The sequence below is a fragment of the Bos indicus genome, chromosome 4, assembly GCF_029378745.1.
Source record: "Bos indicus isolate NIAB-ARS_2022 breed Sahiwal x Tharparkar chromosome 4, NIAB-ARS_B.indTharparkar_mat_pri_1.0, whole genome shotgun sequence".
Lineage (NCBI taxonomy): Eukaryota > Metazoa > Chordata > Mammalia > Artiodactyla > Bovidae > Bos > Bos indicus.
In genome coordinates, this window is record NC_091763.1 from 108,029,152 (window position 1) to 108,049,086 (window position 19,935).

Genomic DNA, 19,935 nt, shown 5'->3' on the forward strand with positions numbered 1-19,935 from the left:
CAGGAGTGGAATTCCTGAATCATATGTTAGTTCTATTTTTAGTTTTTTGAGATACTACCATAATGTTTTCCATAGTGACTGCACCTATTTACAATCTCAGCAACACTGTGCTAGGATTCTCTTTTCTTCAAATCTTTGCCAATAATTGTTATTTGTAGACCTTTAGATGATGGCCATTTGACAGGTGTGAGGTGATTTCTTATAATGTTGATTGCCATTTCTCTGATGATTAGCAGTGTTAAGCATTTCTTCATGTGCCTGTTGGCTATCTGTATATCTTCTTTGGAGAAATGTCTATTCAGGTCATCTGTCTATTTTTTAATCAGGTTGTTTGCTTTTTTGGTATTGAGTTTTATGAGCTGTTTATATACTTTGGGTGTTAAGCCACTGTCAATCACATAATTTGCAATAGGTTGTCTTTTTGTTTGTCAGTGGTTTCATTTGCTATGCCAAAGGTTTTAGGTTTAATTAGGCCTCATTTGTTTATCTTTGCTTTTATTTATTTTGCCTTAGGTGACAGATCCAAAAACATATTGCTACAATTTATGTCAAAGAGTGTTCTGCCTATGTTTTTTAGGCATTTTTTGGTTTCTGGTCTTACATTTAGGTCTTTAATTCATTTTGAGTTGGTATATAATGTAATCCCTATCAAGAGACCCATGACATTTTTCACAGAACTAGAATAAATAACGTTAAAATTTATTTTTTATAGTCTGTTCTATAGACTAAAATTTATGTGGAACCACAAAAGACCCCAAATTGCAAAGGAATTTTGAGGAAAAAAGAATAAGCTAGAGGTGTCATGCTCCTTGATTTCAGACTATCCTGCAAAGTTTCAGTAATCAGTATTGTACTGGCACTAAAACAGATACATAGATCAATGTAGAGTAGAGAGCCCAGAACTGAATGCATCCACTTATGGCCTATTTGTTGTTGCTGTTCAGTTGCTCAGTTGTGTTGGACTCTTTGTGACCCCATGGACTGCAGCCCACCAGGCCTCCCGGTCCATCACCATCTCCCTGAGTTTGCTCAGACTCATGTCCATTGAGTCAGTGATGCCATCCAACCATCTCATCCTGTTTTCCCCTTCTCCTCCTGCCTTCAATCTTTCCCAGCATCAGGGTCTTTTCCAATGAGTAGGCTCTTCACATCAGGTGGCCAAAGTATTGGGTTTTCAGCTTCAGCGTCAGTCCTTCCAATGAATATTCAGGACTGTTTCCCTTTAAGATTGACTGGTTTGATCTTCTTGCTGTCTAAGGGACTCTCAAGAGTCTTCTCCAACACCACAGTTCAAAAGCATCAATTCCTCGGTGTTCAACCTTCTTTATGGTCCAACTCTCACATCCATACATGACTGTTGGAGAAATCATACCTTTGACTAGACGGACCTTTGTCAGCAAAGTGACGTCTCTGCTTTTTTATACACCATCTACCTTTGTCATAGCTTTTCTTCCAAGGAGCAAGCACCTTTTAATTTCATGGCTGTAGTCATCATCTGCAGTAATTTTGGAGCCCAAGAAAATAAAGTCTGTCACTGTTTTCCTTTATTTTATGGTCTATTAATCTATTACAAAGGAGGCGAGTCTATGTAATGGAGTTAAAGACATAAGTGGTGTCTTCACAAGTGATGCTAGGAAAACTGGACAGCTCCACGTAAAAGAATGAGCTTAGAACATTTCCTGACACTATATACAAAATATGTACTGTTTAGTTTCAAGTCAAACTGACCTGAGTTTGAATCCTATATTTACCATTTACTAGCAGAAGGCGATGGCACCCCACTCCAGTACTCTTGCCTGGAAAATCCCATGGACAGAGGAGCCTGGTGGGCTGCAATCCATGGGGTCGCTAAGAGTCGGACATGACTGAGCGACTTCACTTTCACTTTTCACTTTCATGCATTGGAGAAGGAAATGGCAGCCCACTCCAGTGTTCTTGCCTGGAGAATCCCAGTGACGGGGAAGCCTGGTGGGCTGCCGTCTATGGGGTCTCACAGAGTCGGACACGACCGAAGCGACTTAGCAGCAGCAGCAGCAGTAGCAGCAGTATAACCTCAAGTTATATAATGAGTAAATCTGTTTCCTCATCTAAAAATCAAGGATGATAATGACTACTTTGAAGAGTTGCTGAATGGTTTAAGTGAAAGAATGCTTATATAACCCTGAGCATGGTGTCTGGTACATTGTTGTTGTTTAGTCACCAAGCTGTATCCAACTCTTTGCAAGTCCATGGACTGTAGCCTGCCAGGCTCCTCTGTGCATGGCGTTTCCCAGGCCAAAATACTGGAGTGTTCCTTCTCCAGGGGATCGTCCCAACACAGGGATCGAAACCCGCATCTCCTGCATTGGCAGGTGGGTTTTTAAACCCTGAGTCACCAGAGAAGCCCATCTGGTACATAGTTTGATGCATGTTAGTACCATAGTCTTCCCCCTATGTGGGAAGTGGGAAGGAGTAAAATTTTGGCTGTAAGGACTTATAACAACAGTGCTTTTACCAAGCTAAATAGGTAAACATTTTTAGGTTTTTTTGAAGCTCAGACCTGAGCGCCTTGTGCTGACCCCAACTTTTAAAGCATGCGGGAGATATTTAGAAAATCACTAGTTGGCCCATATGTGTGGGCCAATGAGTGGGCAGGTGATATGAACCCTATAGCTCTTTCACCAACACCAGAATTCAAGGAAGTCTGCCAGCATTCCTGGGCCAGCGCGGGCCTCACGTTTCTGAGAAGAAAAGCCTCTGTGCTTATACACATACATTCCTTTCCTGAATTAGCACTTCTGGGAAAAGGTGCTTTCACTGACTCCATTTCTTTTGCCTGTCACAATTTTTTTTTTTTTTTTTTTTGTGAGGAGGGGGCCACTGTATCAACACAGATGAGAAACCTGAGGTTCAGAGAGGTTAAATGAGCCACCCAAAGCCATATAATGAATGAGTGAATATTTGAGCCAGGATGCATGTGAAGTGCTGTGTGTGAGTGGCCTCCAGCCATGCCATTAGTTATCCACGTCATCTCCCAGGTGTGTGCGTGCCCTTTCTCTTTTCTGTCCATGCATCTGTCTTGAAGCTGCATGCTTGGGTGATGAACTTGAGCAGCCCAGCTAGAGAACAGGGCTGTGAGTCATTGTGCCTCCTGCTAGAACTTCCCAACAATTGGAATGTTTCCATTAAACCACAATTGCACCATCTAAACCTCAAATATCCTGCTTCCTTCCATTGCTCCTCAAACCCCAAGTTACCTTCATCACCTAAATCTATTCCTCTTCCAGAGATCTCTAGATCATTTAGGAACTCTATCACTCACCCAGTTGAAGTGTGTTAGTCTCTCAGTCATGTCCTACTCCTGGCAACCCCATGGACTGTAGCCCGCCAGGCTCCTCTGTCCATGGGACTTCCCAGACAAGAATACTGGAGTGGGTAGCCCTTTCCTTCTCCAGGGGATCTTCCTGACCCAGGGATCAAACCCAGGTCTTCTACATTAAAGAGAGATTCTTTACCCTCTGAGTCCCCAGGGAAGAAGCCCCAGTTACCAAACTCAAAAACAGGCATTAGCTGTGACTCTTCTTGTTCTTTCGGCCTCTGTTTCTAGCAGATAACCAGGTGCTTCCAAATCCCCCTCCTATATCATTATGAAATTGGCATATATCTCTCCATCCTCATGGCTCTTTAAGCCTTCATCTCTCCTCTGGAGTTACTATCACGGTTTCCTCATGTGTCTTTCTTGCCCCTTCTGATATTTTCTCCGTGGTGTGCTCAGATATATCTTCCTATAAAACAAATGAGACTAAGTTATCCCCCTACATAAAGGCTCTTTGCGTTTCCCCATTGTCATGTCTTACCTCGTTTAGACAATCCTCAGACCTCCTCACTGTTTGCCTGTCCAGCGTCCTCTCCTTTGATACCCTTGCTTTCATTGATACTCAGTGTACCTGAGTTTCCTGAAAGCCGCATTTTCTCTTCCACCTGAGAGTCTGCACATGTCTTTCACTCAGCTTCAAATGCTCTGTCTCTTGAGACCAGGTTGGATTCTGGTATTGACTGTGAACTCTAATAAGATGTGTCATGTGTACCGCTCTATCCCTAAAATATTACACAGTGGCTAACATGCGCCAGGGATTCAATAAATGTTTCTAATTAGTCTTCCTCCTCCCTAACCTCTTAGGCCAAATTTGAGCTGATTGTGTCAGAGGCCTCCTACCTGCGCAGTTTGCATATAGCTGTGGATCACTTCCAACATTCAGAGCAGCTCCGGGCCACCCTTTCCAACCAGGATCACCAATGGCTCTTCTCTCGTTTGCAGGATGTGCGTGACGTCAGCACCATGTGAGCATCCCCTTCTCCCAGAGACCACTCACTCAGCCTCATGCTCTTAGCCTGTAAACCTCTCATTGGGTTTTTCCATTTTCAGAGCCCTCTCATTGCTCCCTGCATGATTCCCAGAGGCTGTAGGGATAGGGAGAGCAAGGAGAGGAGAAGGAGTGCAGGTGGATGGGAACATTAATGGATAAATGAGTAAGAAATGCTCCCTGGATGGAGGTTTTGGATGTCCTGGGGGTGTGCACAGCATTGGAGATGAGGCGCCTGCGTATTCAGTCATGTCCAACTCTTTGCAACCCCATGGATTGTAGCCCACCAGGCTCCTCCGTCCATGGGATTTCCTGGGCAAGAATACTGGAGTGGGTAACCATTCCCTTCTCCAGGAGATGAGATGGGAAACAGCTGACAATCAGAAAATCAGAACCAGATGAAAAGAAGGACAAGACATGGACTATTAGAACCAGAGGCTTAGATCAGGGGCAAAGTAGCAACAGAGAAAACCCTGGTGCATGACAAGGACTCTAGAGCCAAGGACAGTCAGTAGACGTTATTGATTGATGGAGAGAAGAAGCTCCAAGCTCAAGCTACAACAGGGGTCAGCCGACTCCTCACTTGAGACCCACAGGTCTCACGAGACTTGTTTCAACTCTGTGCAGGTTCCTTTCTGACCTGGAAGAGAACTTTGAGAACAACATCTTCACCTTCCAAGTGTGTGATGTGGTCCTGAACCATGCCCCCAACTTCCGTCGGGTCTACCTGCCTTATGTCACCAACCAGACCTACCAGGAACGCACCTTCCAAAGCCTGCTGTGAGACCTGCTCTCCCATTCGGTCCCCACGAGGGCCCTGCAGTGACCCCCAGTAGCCAGCCCAGCGTGCCACCCTGAGAGCACATGCTCTTGTGCCTACCCTGCGATTGCCACCCCCACCTGACTTCCAGGATTCCCCCAGCCATCCCCCGTGGGTCTCCTCTGCATTGGGTCCCCACTGGTCTTTCTCTACCTACAGACATTCCATTGAGCCCCTACGCCTCGTGCCTTCACTGTGTCCCCCATATGCCCTGTGCCCCTCCTCACCCGAGGCTCCCTGCCCTGCAGGAACAGCAACAGCAGTTTCCGAGAGGTCCTGGAGAAGCTGGAGAGTGCCCCTATCTGCCAGCGCCTTTCCCTCAAGTCCTTCCTGATTCTGCCTTTCCAGCGCATCACCCGTCTCAAGCTCCTGCTCCAGGTACTGCAAATCCCCCTCAGCCCGCTCCCCTGAACCCAAAGGCTGGTCCCTCCTTGTGCCATGCTCCCACGCCTGGTGGACAGTGAGCCATCTCCCCACGGCCCCCTCCCTCCTTTCCCAGAAAGGTTGGCTGCTACAGTTTGTTTCCTGACCGTCTCCATTGACCTCTTCCTCCCCTTTGCCCATCCCTTTCTCCACCTGCCTCCTGCCTACGCCTTGTTCTATAGAACATTCTGAAGAGAACACAGCCCGGCTCCGCAGAGGAAGCAGAGGCCACAAAAGCACACCATGCCCTGGAGGAGGTAGGCGGCCACCATCCCTGCTCAGACTCCCTGATTGTCCTTCTCAGAGAAGTCTGCCCCCGCCCCGGCCCATGACACCAGGAGGCACAGATCCTGGCCAATGCAATCGCTCAGCTGCCTCACTGTACCCACCAAACCTCCAAGCATTCACGCCTGCCAGCTGCAAGGACAGTCCACACGGAGGGACAACCCCCAGTTTACATCTTCCTTTGACACAGCCAGGAATGTTCTAGCAGGTCTCCACAAAGTAGGCCATCATCCTTGCCCTGTCTTTGCTCAGTTCCAGGCCAGTAGAACGATGAGAGCTATCACAGCCAGTTTCCAGATTTCTTGCAGGGGACTTCAAGCTAAAGCCTCTTAACATGGTTCTCTTCCTCTCTCCTTGCCCTGCTAAACACACAGCTGATCCGAGACTGCAATAACAATGTCCAGAGGATGCGACGGACGGAGGAGCTGATCTACCTGAGCCAGAAGATTGAGTTTGAGTGCAAAGTAAGTTCGTCCCTCAGGTCCCCATGGGTCACCTTCTAACACAGAACCAGTCTCGCTCACAGTATCCCAGCCTCTAAGCTCCTTGCTGCACACCTTCTCTTCTGCCCTATTTCTGGAATACCCGCGTGCCTACTTCTTTTTTTTATATGTATAATTTATTTATTTTTAATTGAAGGATAATTGCTTTACAATATTGTGCTGGTTTCCACCAAGCATCAGCATGAATCAGCTGTAGGTATACATATGTTCCCTCCCTCTTCATTCTCCCTCCCCATCCCACCCTTCTAGGTTTTTACGGAGCCCTGGTTTGAATTCCCTGAGTCACACAGCAAAGTTCAATCTCCATGATAATATTGTTAAGGGGAAAAGGGAAGATGCAGCTGTATATGTATTGCAGTATCTTACTTTTGGTGAAAAAGTAGGATAAAAATCTATATGTATTTGCTTGTGTATTCATAAAGAAACTCTGGAAAGATAACTAAGAAATAAAGGACAGTGGTTACCGGACGGGGAGAGAGTACCTTTGACACCTGGGCAGAAGAGAGAGAACTTATCAATGTATACCTTTATAAGGATATACTTTTGGTAGTTGAATTATTCAGTATTTTATCACATCTCCATCTGGTCTAACCAAGGCAATATAAAATTGAATCCAGATATAGGGCTAAAATCTGGCATCCAAATCCAGATTTAAAATAGACATTCCACGTTCAAATTTCGATTCAGATACTATCCTTACCTCCCCAGAGGAGACGAAAATCCCTCATCTACATGTTCATCGGTGTCCAGCACCCTTAATGTTATGCAAATTCCAGGCAGACCCCACTGAGTTCTCTGTATTCTCATCCACATCTGTTTCTGACTGCTCCTCTCATGTCTCAGGTTATAATCAAAGAAAGAACAGACGTCAGAAGCACCCTAACCCTTAACTTCTACGAGACACATCATATACTGGTCTCAGCTCTGGGGCATCGTCCCCCCGTCCCAGTCAGATTCTCCCATCTCTTCTTCAGTTCTAGTTTCCACAGCTGAGCAGTCTCATGGAGTCACTCTCCTGGGTTGAACCTTAGGGCATCTTCCATTTGCATGAGCTGGGGACCTGGGAGCCACCCAGCAGTAGTCAGGAGACAGCGGCAGTCAGATGTTTCAGAGAGAAGCAGAATTTAAGTGGATGGGCTGTGAGCAAGGAGGAAGATGTGAAGGGATCACTGTCGGTGGTGGGACTTCAGAGGAAGAGGCATGGTGATGAAGGCTGGCCTGGGAGAAAGCCTCGTGCGTATCCTGTGTGTGACGCCACCTACTTTCTCTTTCCTGCTCCGTATAGATATTCCCGCTCATTTCACAATCGCGCTGGCTGGTGAAGAGTGGGGAGCTGACGGCCCTGGAGCTCAGCGTCTCCCAGGCGCTGCGGAGGAAGCTGACCACCCGCCCGGTCCACCTGCACCTCTTCAACGACTGTCTGTTGCTGTCTCGGCCCCGAGAGTCAGTGACTGGAATGGGAGGCCAGAACACGAGGGGGAAGTGGGATGAGGCGAGAGGGAAGGGCTAAAGGGGACAGAGCAGGGTCCTGGTCCTATAGAGGAACCTTCTCAATGGTTTGCCCCATGGAGTCCTGGTCATGACCTAGAGAAGAGGAAGAAAGATCCAAAGCCAAAGAGGGGGATCCCACTGAATTATATCCCAAGATCACCCAGGAGGACCTCGACCATGTTACAGGCATGACAAAATGCAGCGTATTAGGCTTTATCACTTTTTTGAATAAGTATGTTATCTCTGGGCTTCCCTGGTAGCTCGGATGGTAAAGAATCTGTCTGCAATGCAGGAGACCTGGGTTCGATCCCTGGGTCGGGAAGATTCCCTGGAGAAGGAAATGGCAACCCACTCCAGTATTCTTGCCTGGAGAATCCTCATGGACAGGGGAGCCTGGTGGGCTACAGTCCATAGGGTTGCAAAGAGTCAGACACAACTGAGCAACTAACACACATTCTGGGCTGAGCTCAGCCTACTAGCTTAGCAATACTTAGCCAGTTCCAGATCCTAACTCTGGTCCTTAGAAACTTTATATTGGTTCTGTTTCTTCAACTCGTTATAGTGGTGAACATCCATTGCCCTGGCTACGTAGTTTGCCAAGCCATTGACAGATCCCTTCCAGGGGCACGCTGACACCATCTTAGCATGAGGAGATGAGAATTTACAGGCTGAACATGCTAAGGACAGGGATTTTGAATTGTAAAGATAAGCGGGTGGATGAAGTCCAAGCACCCCAGCGTCAGGCTAAAAAGCCTTGTGTTTTTCAGGGGTAGCCGATTCCTGGTATTCGACCATGCTCCCTTCTCTGCCGTCCGTGGGGAAAAGTGTGAAATGAAGCTGCATGGAGCTCACAAAAACCTCTTCCGACTCTTCCTGCGGCGCAACGCCCAGGGCTCCCAGGCCGAGTTCCTCCTCCGCACAGAGACCCAGTGAGATGGGGCTGCTCAGGGGAGCTGTGGGGAGGGAAGGGGGAAGTCGGGCAAGGAAGAGGGATCAGGGCAGAAAACATATCCAGAAAACAGCTACAGCACCAGTCAGTCCGTTTTGGACCAGGGAGCATCTACAGACCAGCTAAACCCAAACTCCTAGAGCTGATAGATGACTTTGAGGAGCCTGGGGTGAGAGAAGGTGTTAAGTCGCTGTTACCGCCAAGGCTTAGCATCTGTTATGCTAAGAAGGACAAAGTGCATAACTGGTTTACTGACATCCACGACTGAATGTGTATGAGCCAGAAATTCCTCAGTGCCCATGGCTGGAGGGTGTATGCGTGAATAAGCCATGAATTAGATAAGCACTGGGTGCCTTTAGCTTTCTTTGCTGCCATCTTCCCACCCAGTCCTCTGTTGAACAGAAATTCATAGTGTTGAGAACTATGATTGGCTCATCTCTTTAATAATAATAATATTAATAAAATATATTCACCCATGCCTGCAGTGCAAAGAGTATTCAAAATAATGTCTCAAAGTCTGGTACACAGTACCTACCATAATGAACAGTTGTAGCTATTACAGCTGTTACAGAAGATATAAGAAACCTCCTCTTTGAAACATTTGACCTGACACCTAATGGTCCGAGGGTCCTCACGTTGTAGATGCTTTACGATTTTGTCCCATTGGAAGGCACTTCAGGGTAGGATCAGTAATGCCTACCCTCACTTACAGGACAGAGGGGCTGTACAGGTGCAAAATATCACCAAAGCCAGATCATCGGATACAGACTCACATTCTTTGTCTAGTACTTTGGGCAGCATCTTCCTGGAACAGTGGTAGTGTCAGCTCTCAGTTACTCCAGCGTGGTTGGAGGCAGAGGCTCAGATAGTACAGAAACCTTCAGATAATTACAGAATTAGGCTCCGATCATATTGGGTTGGCCACAAAGTTCGTTTGGAGTTTTCTATAACATCTTATGGAAAAACCCGAACAATCTTTTTGACCAACCCATTATTACATGACCAAAAAAAAAGGTAGATACAGCTACCTGACCCAGTTATGATTACAGAATAATTTCGTCTCTGAGATCTTGACTGAAGGAAGGTGGGCAGAGTGTCAAAAAGTATGCAGAGTGGCAGAGGGAAGCTCAACTGAGCTGAACATTTCACTCAGTAGACTTCCCCGAATGGAAAATCTACATACGCACAATTGACATTGACTTTATGCCTCTACTTGAAAGACACAAGATGTCCTTAAGCGGGTAAGCTTGGAAAGAGAAAGAGAAAGAGAAATGGTGACAAGACACATGAAAGTGTAATTCATGATCTGGTCAAATTTCCATCCCAGCAGAGCCCCACTGATTTTTGTCCTGGATATTGCTGAACTAGACAAGTCTTTCCCACGGTCCCTCCACTTCCCCATCACCTGCCCCTGTCCTGTACCCCCAGAGCTGCTGCTGAAGCATGCCCCTGCTTTGTTTTCTCAGAAGTGAAAAGCTTCGCTGGATCTCAGCCTTGGCTATGCCGAGGGAGGAGTTGGACCTTCTGGAGTGTTACGGTGGGTTAGAGTCCAAGAGAGAGGGAGGGGTGGTCAGAAGTCTGCTGTGGATGCAGTTTAGGAGGCTGGGTGGTACCAAGAGGCATCTGCTTAAAACTGCTCATGGCCGTGGCAGTGCCCCACCCCACCCCCCATACACTCCTTGTCTTGGACAGTAGTTCACTCGTTTTGAATATTCATCCCTTTAAGTCTATCCTGCTACTTGTTTGCCTAAATTTCACTGACTTGAAGGTCTTGGGGAAATAGGGGGAGAAAGTCCATGTGGAGTGGGGTTTGGGGGGTATAGCAATATAGTAGATATGTCCTGAGCACCCCTCCCCTGTACAGGACGACCTGAGACCCTGCCTCTACTCTAGGCTTCCAGGCACCCCCAGGCACCCGCAGACCCACTCATTAGGAAGTGTCTGTGTTAAGCCTCATAGTTGTCCTCCAGCAAGGACTCTAATTTACATCCAGAGAGGAACTGAACTCAAAGGAACACTGAGCTTTTAGTGACTCCAAAGAACAAACAAATACAGGGCACTTTGGGAAAGGATGTAGGAGAACTAGGATATAAATGGAGTTCTGTTCAGTGTGCAATCCATCTGCTGCACTTCACTTTCTCAGAAGAGAAAGAAAACAAGACAATTCTTGCTGCATCACTGTGATCTTGTGAATGGGAGATACAGACAAGCTAAGTACAGGTAACAGTGCATGGTCTATTTAGTCTCTAAGAGAACCAATGCAGTGTGGTAAAGTGTAAAGAGCTATAAACCCATGTAAGATAGAAGACTGTGGGTCAGGCATACTCTGGGGCTTCTCAATTTTGAACTTCAAAACTTTGGAAATTTCCCCTGGATCACAAAACCACAGAAAATCCAGAATGTCCTTGAGTCATCTTGATCAGCTCAGTCATTTATAGAAAAGGAAACCAAAACGAGAGGGCATGCGGTGCTTAGATTATACCAGGAAGCCCACTGGATAAGTCTCATTTAGTCCCACAACATGTACCATGGAGAAGAATGAAAAATGAGTCTCAGAGTTTACAATGGAGTTGGAGAGGCAGAACACAAACTTGGAACAATTAGGTAAAAGATAAATGGTTTGTTGTAGACAGTTTTACAGGAGTTCAGAATCCAATGCAGATGAAAGACACAGGGAGGATTTCAGTGCTTAGCAGAATCTCAGTTCTTTGTAACAGTGGTTATTAAAAGGCGGTCACAACCTGTTTCTCAACTCATCTTTACTAGAGAGAATCTTTGATTCATTTCAGTGATGGCATTTCTATCTCTTAATCACCCATCTCGTTCCCTGGGAGAAGATGGAGACTTTTCCAATTGTCTCTCTGTGTGTAACTTTCAACAGTTTAAACTCTCTCTCCTCCAAGTCCTCTCAAGCTACCACCCCTGCGGGTCCTCCTTCATGTTCTAGTTCCTGCCTTTCCTTACCCCTCTCACGGTCTTCTCTTCCAAGACTCCCCACAAGTGCAGTGCCTTAGAGCCTACAAACCCCGAGAGAATGACGAGTTGGCGCTCGAGAAGGCAGACGTGGTGATGGTGACCCAGCAGAGCAGTGATGGTAAGAGAGGAATCCACAGGGGACAGGCTGGGTATGGAAAGTGGGATGGTGTGGGTGGACGGCCTCATTTCCTAGGGCTGCTCTAACAAAGTGCCACAAGTTGGGTGGCTTAAATGGGTAGAAATGTATCCTCTCATGGTTCTGGAGGCCAGAAGTCCAGAGTCAAAGTGCTGGGCGGGCCATGCTCCCTCTGAAGACTAGGAAAAGGTCTTCCCTTGCTTCTTTCAGATTTGGTGGCCCCAGCTGGCTTGGCTTTTGGCAGTATCAGTCCAAGCTCTATTTCTTCCTTCTGTGTATGTGTAGGTGTCCGAATTTCCCTCTTTTAATAAAGATACCAATTAGATTGGGCTTCCCAGGTGGCTTAGTGGTAAAGAATCCACCTGCCAATGCAGGAGACCTGGGTTCGATCCCTGGGTTGGGAAGATCCCCTGGAGAAGGCAGTGTCAACCTACTCCAGTATTCTTGCCTGGAGAATCCTCATGGACAGAGGGGCCTGGCAGGCTACAGTCCATGAGGTCACAAAAGAGTCGGACACAGTTAGCAACTAAACAACAACAACCAATTATACTGAATGAACAGCACACTCTGCTCAGGCATGACGTCATCTTAACCTCACTAATAATACCTGCCACAACTCTGCTCCCAAATAAGACTGCATTCTGAGGCTCTTGAGCTTAGCACTTCAACATATATTTTGGGGAAATACAGATCACCCATAAGAGTGGAGAAGGCTCAGAGGTGGGCAGCTATAGACTGTATCAGACCTAGAGCAGCCGGGGCGAGTACACCGGGAGGCTGAATTCCCCATGCTGGGGACTCTCCAGTTCCTTTAGCCTTCAATTCACAAGTGTGTCCAGGAAGGAGGTCCGGGGGAAATTACTGTGAGTCTTTTGCAGGTAATTCTTCTTCCCACCCACCCTATGCCCATAGGCTGGCTGGAAGGCGTGAGACTGTCCGATGGGGAGCAAGGCTGGTTCCCTCTACAACAAGTAGAGTTCATCTCCAACCCAGAGGTCCGCGCACGGAACCTGAAGGAAGCCCACCGAGTCAAGACTGCCAAGCTACAGCTGGTGGAGCAGCAGACCTAGCCGTTTTCTGGGAGGAAACCCCCGAGCTTAAGGACGAGATGTTCCTGGACAGGGCTGGCCCAGGACACGGTGGTGGAGGCCTTCTGTGCATCAGGAACTAGGCCTTCTAAAGCCCAAGGACAACACCCAGCTGCCAGGAGCTAGTCCCAAGCCTCCTCTTTTTTTGTGCTTTGTACTTGGTGCGGGGATTTTGAGGGACTTTGCACTGGACTCTGAGAACCTTTTCTCATAGAAAAAGGGATCCATGGGGCCTAAGCCAAGGAACTTTACTTCTCCTGCTCTGCAGCTAAACGCTTTCAGAGTACAGATTCAGAGCTGACCAGAGTTTCCATCATGGCCGTGTGTTAAACAGAATCTGGAGGGAGATGTTTAAGGAGGATGGACAAATCAGATGGGAGGGTTAACCCGGTGACCTTTTAAGGTATCTTCCAACCCTGGAGATATCCCATAATTACTGGGCAAGGTCAGTGCCTGGGTCTCTGGGGTCTGTCGTCGGCTATGTGAGGTGATACGCTCTCACTCTAATAAAGTTGGCACTTCTCCGAGTGTTTTCTCCCCAGACTCCTGAGCATTGAGTGAGGTTCAGAACATGGGATCCCGTGGTTCAGATGTTATAAAAGGCCACGATGCTGACTGGGTTACATCAGTGGCTGATTCTTTCTTTGACTGTGGAGAGTTTGGGGAATTTTTCTGCTTGTTATGGCCTCAGAGTTTGTATCAGAAAGTAGAATGAGTTGATGGGTGATGAAAACTCCAAACCTTTTTTTAACTGAAAGGTCTAAGCTAGTTTCGGTGGATGTGGGACTGCGACTCAGACCCTCCATGATTTTATATTTTGACTTTAGATACTGGAAGGCTGTCATCACCGCTGCATCATCCTCTGTGTGAGAAAGAGCATGGTGCAGAATCCTAGAATCCAGGTCACAAGACCTCACTTCCAGTTACTGCCTCACCACGACGCAGCCTGCCTACTTCTTGGTTTCCTTAAATGCAAAATGCAGAATTGAGCCACGTAACCTCCAGACTCCCGTCCGACTCTGTGATGCATGATTCTCTATCTCCCATCACTTTGCCTTTCTCAGGTGGAGAACATCCCCGCTTACATCTTTTTCCTCATATCGAGTCGTCACACAGCAATGGTACCGTCATCTTTTAAGTGGGCACATTGTGGTCCATCCTGGACATTCTACCCCTCGGCTTTATCTTTGGCGGCGGTGGTTTAGTTGCTCAGTCACGTCCAATTCTTGCGACCTCATGGGCTCTAGCCCGCCAGGCTCCTTTGTCCATGAGATTTCTTTCCCGGGCAAGAATACTGGAGTGGGTTGCCTCTTCCTTTGCCATGCTTTATCTTTAGAGGCCCTCAGGGTAGAATTGCACTGCAGCTTTATACAAAGGTAAGAATAATACTCTAAATTTGGTCTCATACCCAATTAACTGTGATATGACATAACAGTATCACTTTTGATAACACATTTTGTTTACAATCCATCCTAAAATGTAAGTTAGCTTACTTAATCTTTAGAAAAGTTATCACTATTAAGTTAATTAAGTTCGGAATAATACTAATTAATCCTAAACAGTCTGACAGTGCTAAAAAGTCTAAAATAGACATGACTTGAGAGAAGTTCAATTGAGATTTTACGTCTTTTCATAAAGCTAGCTTTTAAGTATTAATATATGTTAAATGTATATATTATATGTAAACTAACAACTGATTCTTCTTAATAGCAATAACAGTAATTTTGATCCAGATCTTTTGTTCATACCAGTATTTGAACACTGGCCGTATGACTCAAAGAGAGCCATGTCCAACCTTATATTTTCTAGGCAAACTCTCCTTTACTTTCCCAGGGAGATAAAATGTCAACTTCTGAATGATATACATGTTAAAAAAAAATGTTTTTAGTTAAGTGACTGCTTCTTTGCTTGAAGTTGCTAAGGCTTTCTGAGTCCCCTTAGGCTGACTTCTATTAAAGCTGAAATTGTCTTGAGGTATTTAATAGATGTTTGTTTAATCAGGTTCTCCTCACCTAATCTGGGAAATTAAGAGACAGTTGATTTCCACTTGTCTTCAGATCCTTTGTTTTAAAAACAAAAAACAAGCGACAACAGCAGCAAAAGAGCTTAGGTGTGAAGAACGTTTCCTGAATTGAATTACTACATTTTTATACTTTGGGTTTCAAACAGTTGGGCACAGTTCTTGATACTGTCCCTTCCTTCTTCAGCTTTTCAGAATTTAACTCAAGTTCTTCTTCTTTACCCCTCCTTGGCATCAGTGCATTAGAAACCTAGCAATTCCTTATGAGAAATTATGAAAACAACTCTTAACCAGCACTTTCTGGACAGACTGCATTTGAGGCGCATACGACGAGAGACGGTATTTTGTTGGCATTTTTTTTTTTGAGGAAAAGCGTGCACAGTGTCTTTAGGAGTCCTATTTACTGCTCCTTTGCTGAACTGTATCAAGCTTGGAGCTTAAAAATCCTATAGATATATGCTGAGTCACTTCCTTTGGGCTCTTGACCCCACTGAATTTCCGTCTGTCAATTTTATCCACTCACACGACTTAGAAAGCTGTTTTGTAAAGGTTATTTTCACCATCAGCTTTTCATTTAGAGCTAACTGTGATGTTATGATTCTTAGAGTTCAGCACTTACGCTGTCACGGTCATTTATAATGACTTTAATAAGATCAGCTTACATGTCAGTATCTGGAAGGCTCACAGTTGGAGATGTGTTTATTTCCCCTGATTTCATTTTCTCTTAAACAACTCCTATATCCACAACACAAAGTAAAATGGACTTTGGTCCTAGGATGACTGATTTTTTTTTAAGATTTTTTTTAATGTGGCCCATTTTTTAAAGTTTTTTATTGAATTTGTCACAATATCGCTTCTGTTTTATATTTTGGCTTTTTGGGCACGAAGCACGTGGCATCTTGGCTCCCCAACCAGGAATTGAACCCGTACCTCCTGCAGTGGAAGGCAAAATCTTAACATCTGGACCTCCAGGGAGGTCCCTGTTTTGTTTTTATTAGTCTTTGGGATAGAAGTTGTTTAAAAGTCTTTGAAAATGTAAAGAAGTTACATTCCCTGGCTCTCTTTCTTTCACACACATACTTATCCCCCTGAAATAAACCCAGTGTCCTCTTGGACCCATAATTGTCTCTACTTAGTGATGCTCTCCTTATCATAACTTCTTCTGGTTTGTGAAGTCAGATTAGAAATGCAGTATTTTGGTGCAGCAGCCGTTTATAGACAAAACGGAACCTCACCCACCCACCCGGAGACACATCACTGAGGCCTGGGCGAGCTTGCACTTGGTTGTCCACACCTCTAGGTAAATATCCTTCTGCCGGTGGTGACTTGACCCTATCACTCACACAGCTCAGTTACCTTAGAGCCGCATCTGCTATAAATATGACTCAGGAGCTGTGTGATTGCAGTGGCGCAAAGCCTGCTTTTTAACGTAATCTCCTGAAATCAGGTGTGCCAAGGGGCCAAAGGTTACAAGCAAATGAACTAAAGGAAGACAGACGCCAGAGTTAGTCATGTTTCAGGTAGACTGAAAACATTCTCTATCCCTAATGGCTTTCGACCCATTTCTTCCAACCCACCCGTTTCCAATGCCAATTATGGAGTGGGAGTTTCTCCAGCCTCTTCCTGGGAAGAGGGTGAAGCACAGCATCCCTTCACTTGGCAGAATTTCCAGGGAAACATCCCCAGAGTGAGGTGAGGGCCGAAGGAAGAACCCTTGGGGAGCGTAGGTAAGTGAAAGAGGGTGTCTTGTCTCTTCTTTCCGGGAAGGCTGGGCACCGGGAACTGGGGAAGCAAAGGGGTTGGGTTGGTGTGAGCTGTAAACTTATTTTTTTTCCAAGCTGGTAAGGGAGCTGGGAGGGAGTGACTACTGATCCCAGCTGCCTGGTTTATGAGTCACCGCCCTGAGGGCAGAGCCTGCTACAGGGAGGGGCCTGAGTCTGGCCCACGAGCTCCCCAGAAGCACCAATGGGCAGATAGATATTTTCCTGGCGTTTTACCTGAGCAATTACCTCTGAACAATGCCGATGGAAAGCCCGAAGGACAGCAGGAGCTGCGTTAGTTTGCACTGAATGACTTGGAGGTTCTGAATCTGCTCTTGGGCCTCAGGCTCCCAAAACGCCAGGGAGAGAGTTCAGAGTGCTGGGGAAAGTGGCTGAGGGCCACAGACCAGGGAAGACCCTGGTAGAGTCTGTAGGAGTCCACAAGTCCACAAGTCTGTAAGAGATTCCAGCCATCATGGAGGCAGCCTTGGGAAGAAAAGGAAAATGCCGGGAGGAAAGAGGGCCCCATGGATGGGACGCATCTGGCCAGCTGCAGAGTGTTTTCTTTCTGAGATCCACCACTGGGGATGAGAAAAATCACCCGCTGTTGGAGTGGAAAGGACCCCAAAGTTCTTTGTGTCTAACTCCCTGCTGGTCACACAAGAGCTTGTGAAAGGGGGACAGTTGGCTTAATACCACACAGCCAGGGAGTTGTAAACTGCAAATCCGAACAGCCTGCTGTTTACTTCTAGGATTTTAGCGCGTGATCTGTGACATGCGGCATTTGTGTGGCTCACAAAAGGTTGATGGTGACTTGCTGTAAAATGCAAAGGCTGAGTAAACAGAATATGGAGAGGCAGATAAGTCTTGAGAAAGTGAGAGGAGCTGGCGGTCAGACTTGTGGAATGGTTAATAAACAGGCTTTAGTGATTGGACTAAGCTTGGCCAGGCAACAGACTGGAAAGAAAGATAAGGTGTGGCTTTTGCAGGCATTCATCATCCTTGCACAGCAGGGCCTTAAGAGCTGGAGAGTTTCCCGAGTGCGATGTGTGTGTGAACTGGAGAGTTTCCCAAGTGTGGTGTGTGTGTGAACTGGAGAGTTTCCCAAGTGAGGTGTGTTTGTGAACTGAAGAGTTTCCCAAGTGAAGTGTGTGTGTGAGCTGGAGAGTTTCCCGAGTGCGGTGTGTGTGTGAACTGGAGAGTTTCCCGAGTGCGGTGTGTGTGTGAACTGGAGAGTTTCCTGAGTGTGGTGTGTGTGTGTGTGTCCTCAGCTTTAGGGGAGGAAAGGACAGGAGGATCCTTGATAGAAGACGGAATGTGTGCAGAAACACTGGACTTCCTCCGTGGAATCAGTTGTACTGGCATTAGCAAATAAAAGGGAACAAAAGATGAAGGAGTAGTTTTCCAGTTGAAAATCCAAGAAAATGAATGGATAATTTTTTTTTTTTCAAACATTTGACAATAGTCCTTTAAATAAGTTCTGGGGACACATTTTATTTCCCTACGTATGAAAATGTACCTGATTTCACTGATTCAAATAATGAAGCGTTACAGGAAATAACAGGGCTTCCCTGGAGGCTTAGTGGTAAAGAACTCACCTGCCAGCCCAGGAGGCGCCGGAGATGCAAGTTCGATCCTTCGGTCGGAAAGATGCCCTGGAGAAGGGCATGGCAACCTACTCCAGTACTCTTGCCTGGAGAATCCCATGGATGGAGGAGCCTGGCAAGCTACACTCCATGGGGTCGCAGAGTCGGACACGACTGAATGATTGAGCTTGAGCACCACAGGAAATAAAAAGTCAAACCAAAATGAATAATGGACAAGAAGGCAAAATAACAAAATGGGTGAACTGGAGCGCTTGGGGAGATTCAGTGCTCGTCGTCGATGGTGGCTCGGAGGGGACTTCTGAATAACAGATTGCACTCTTGGCGGCTCCAGGTACACAGACTGGGACAAGGGTGTCAAGTGGGAAGTACACGTTGGGCAGAATTGGATGGAAAGGATGATGTAAGCAACAGCAGGGCGAAAGACTCCACCCAGGAAGGATGGGTGGAATCTCTGTGGGTGGAAATTCCATTCTCAGACAACACACTGCACAGGAAGGGATGTCCTTGAGGCAACTCGACCAGAGCAATGAGGCTAAGAAACAAAATGTGAAAGGGACACACAAGACACAGAAGCGCTAAGGCTGAGGCAGCAGCCGGCTCCTCTGGAGTTCATATTTTATGAACCATTCTCCTCTTAGATGCCTGGGCACCATAACCTGAGGTCAGTTTCACCATCTCTCCCTCCTACCCAAACAGTCAAGTTCTGTTGATTTCTTCCCAGCATCACTCTCACTGATTGCTTCCCTCTTGTTCTCCTTGTTATTGTTTTTCTGTCGTTCAGTCACGTCCAACTCTTTGCAATTCCATGGGCTGTAGCCCACCAAGGCTCCTCTGTCCATGGGATTCTCCAGGCAAGAATACAGCAGTGGGTTGCCATGCCCTCCTCCAGGGGATCTTCCCAACCAAGCTATCAAACCTATGTCTCCTGCAGCTCCTGCATTGCAGGCAGGTTCTTTACCACTAAGCCACCAGGAAAGCCCCCTTGTTCTCCTATGCTGTGCTGTGCTTAGTCGCTCAGTCCTGTCCAACTCTTTGCGACCCCATGGACTGTAGCCTGCCAGGCTCCTCTGTCCGTGGGGATTCTCCAGGCAAGAATACAGGAGGGTTGCCATGCCCTCCTCCAGGGGTCTTCCCAACCCAGATTCTTTACCATCTGAGCCACCAGGGAAGCCCCCTTGTTCTCCACAGTTCAGTTCAGTTCAGTCACTCAGTCGTATCCGACTCTTTGTGACCCCATGAATCGCAGCACACCAGGCCTCCCTGTCCACCACCAACTCCCAGAGTTTACCCAAACTCATGTCCATTGAGTTGGTGATGCCATCCAGCCATCTCATCCTCTGTTGTCCCCTTCTCCTCCTGCCGTCAATCCTTCCCAACATCAGGGTCTTTTCAAATGAATCAGCTCTTCGCATCAGGTGGCCAAAGTAATGGAGTTTCAGCTTCAACATCAGTCCTTCCAATGAACACCCAGGACTGATCTCCTTTAGGATGGACTGGTTGGATCTCCTTGCAGTCCAAGGGACTCTCAAGAGTC

General features: G+C 46.7%; 1 protein-coding gene across 1 annotated transcript in view; it reads left to right on the forward strand.

The window, feature by feature from the left end:
- Positions 1 to 13,541, forward strand: part of ARHGEF5 (Rho guanine nucleotide exchange factor 5) — a 30,620-nt gene extending 17,079 nt beyond the window's left edge. The window contains exons 6-15 of the mRNA XM_019959239.2: positions 4,160 to 4,320; positions 4,971 to 5,123; positions 5,412 to 5,541; positions 5,769 to 5,843; positions 6,246 to 6,335; positions 7,660 to 7,817; positions 8,633 to 8,794; positions 10,281 to 10,351; positions 11,804 to 11,908; positions 12,839 to 13,541. Of these exons, the coding sequence (XP_019814798.2) occupies positions 4,160 to 4,320; positions 4,971 to 5,123; positions 5,412 to 5,541; positions 5,769 to 5,843; positions 6,246 to 6,335; positions 7,660 to 7,817; positions 8,633 to 8,794; positions 10,281 to 10,351; positions 11,804 to 11,908; positions 12,839 to 12,996 (1,263 nt within the window). The 3' untranslated portion in view covers positions 12,997 to 13,541. The remainder of the gene's footprint in view (positions 1 to 4,159; positions 4,321 to 4,970; positions 5,124 to 5,411; positions 5,542 to 5,768; positions 5,844 to 6,245; positions 6,336 to 7,659; positions 7,818 to 8,632; positions 8,795 to 10,280; positions 10,352 to 11,803; positions 11,909 to 12,838) is intronic.
- Positions 13,542 to 19,935: the final 6,394 nt, after the last annotated feature.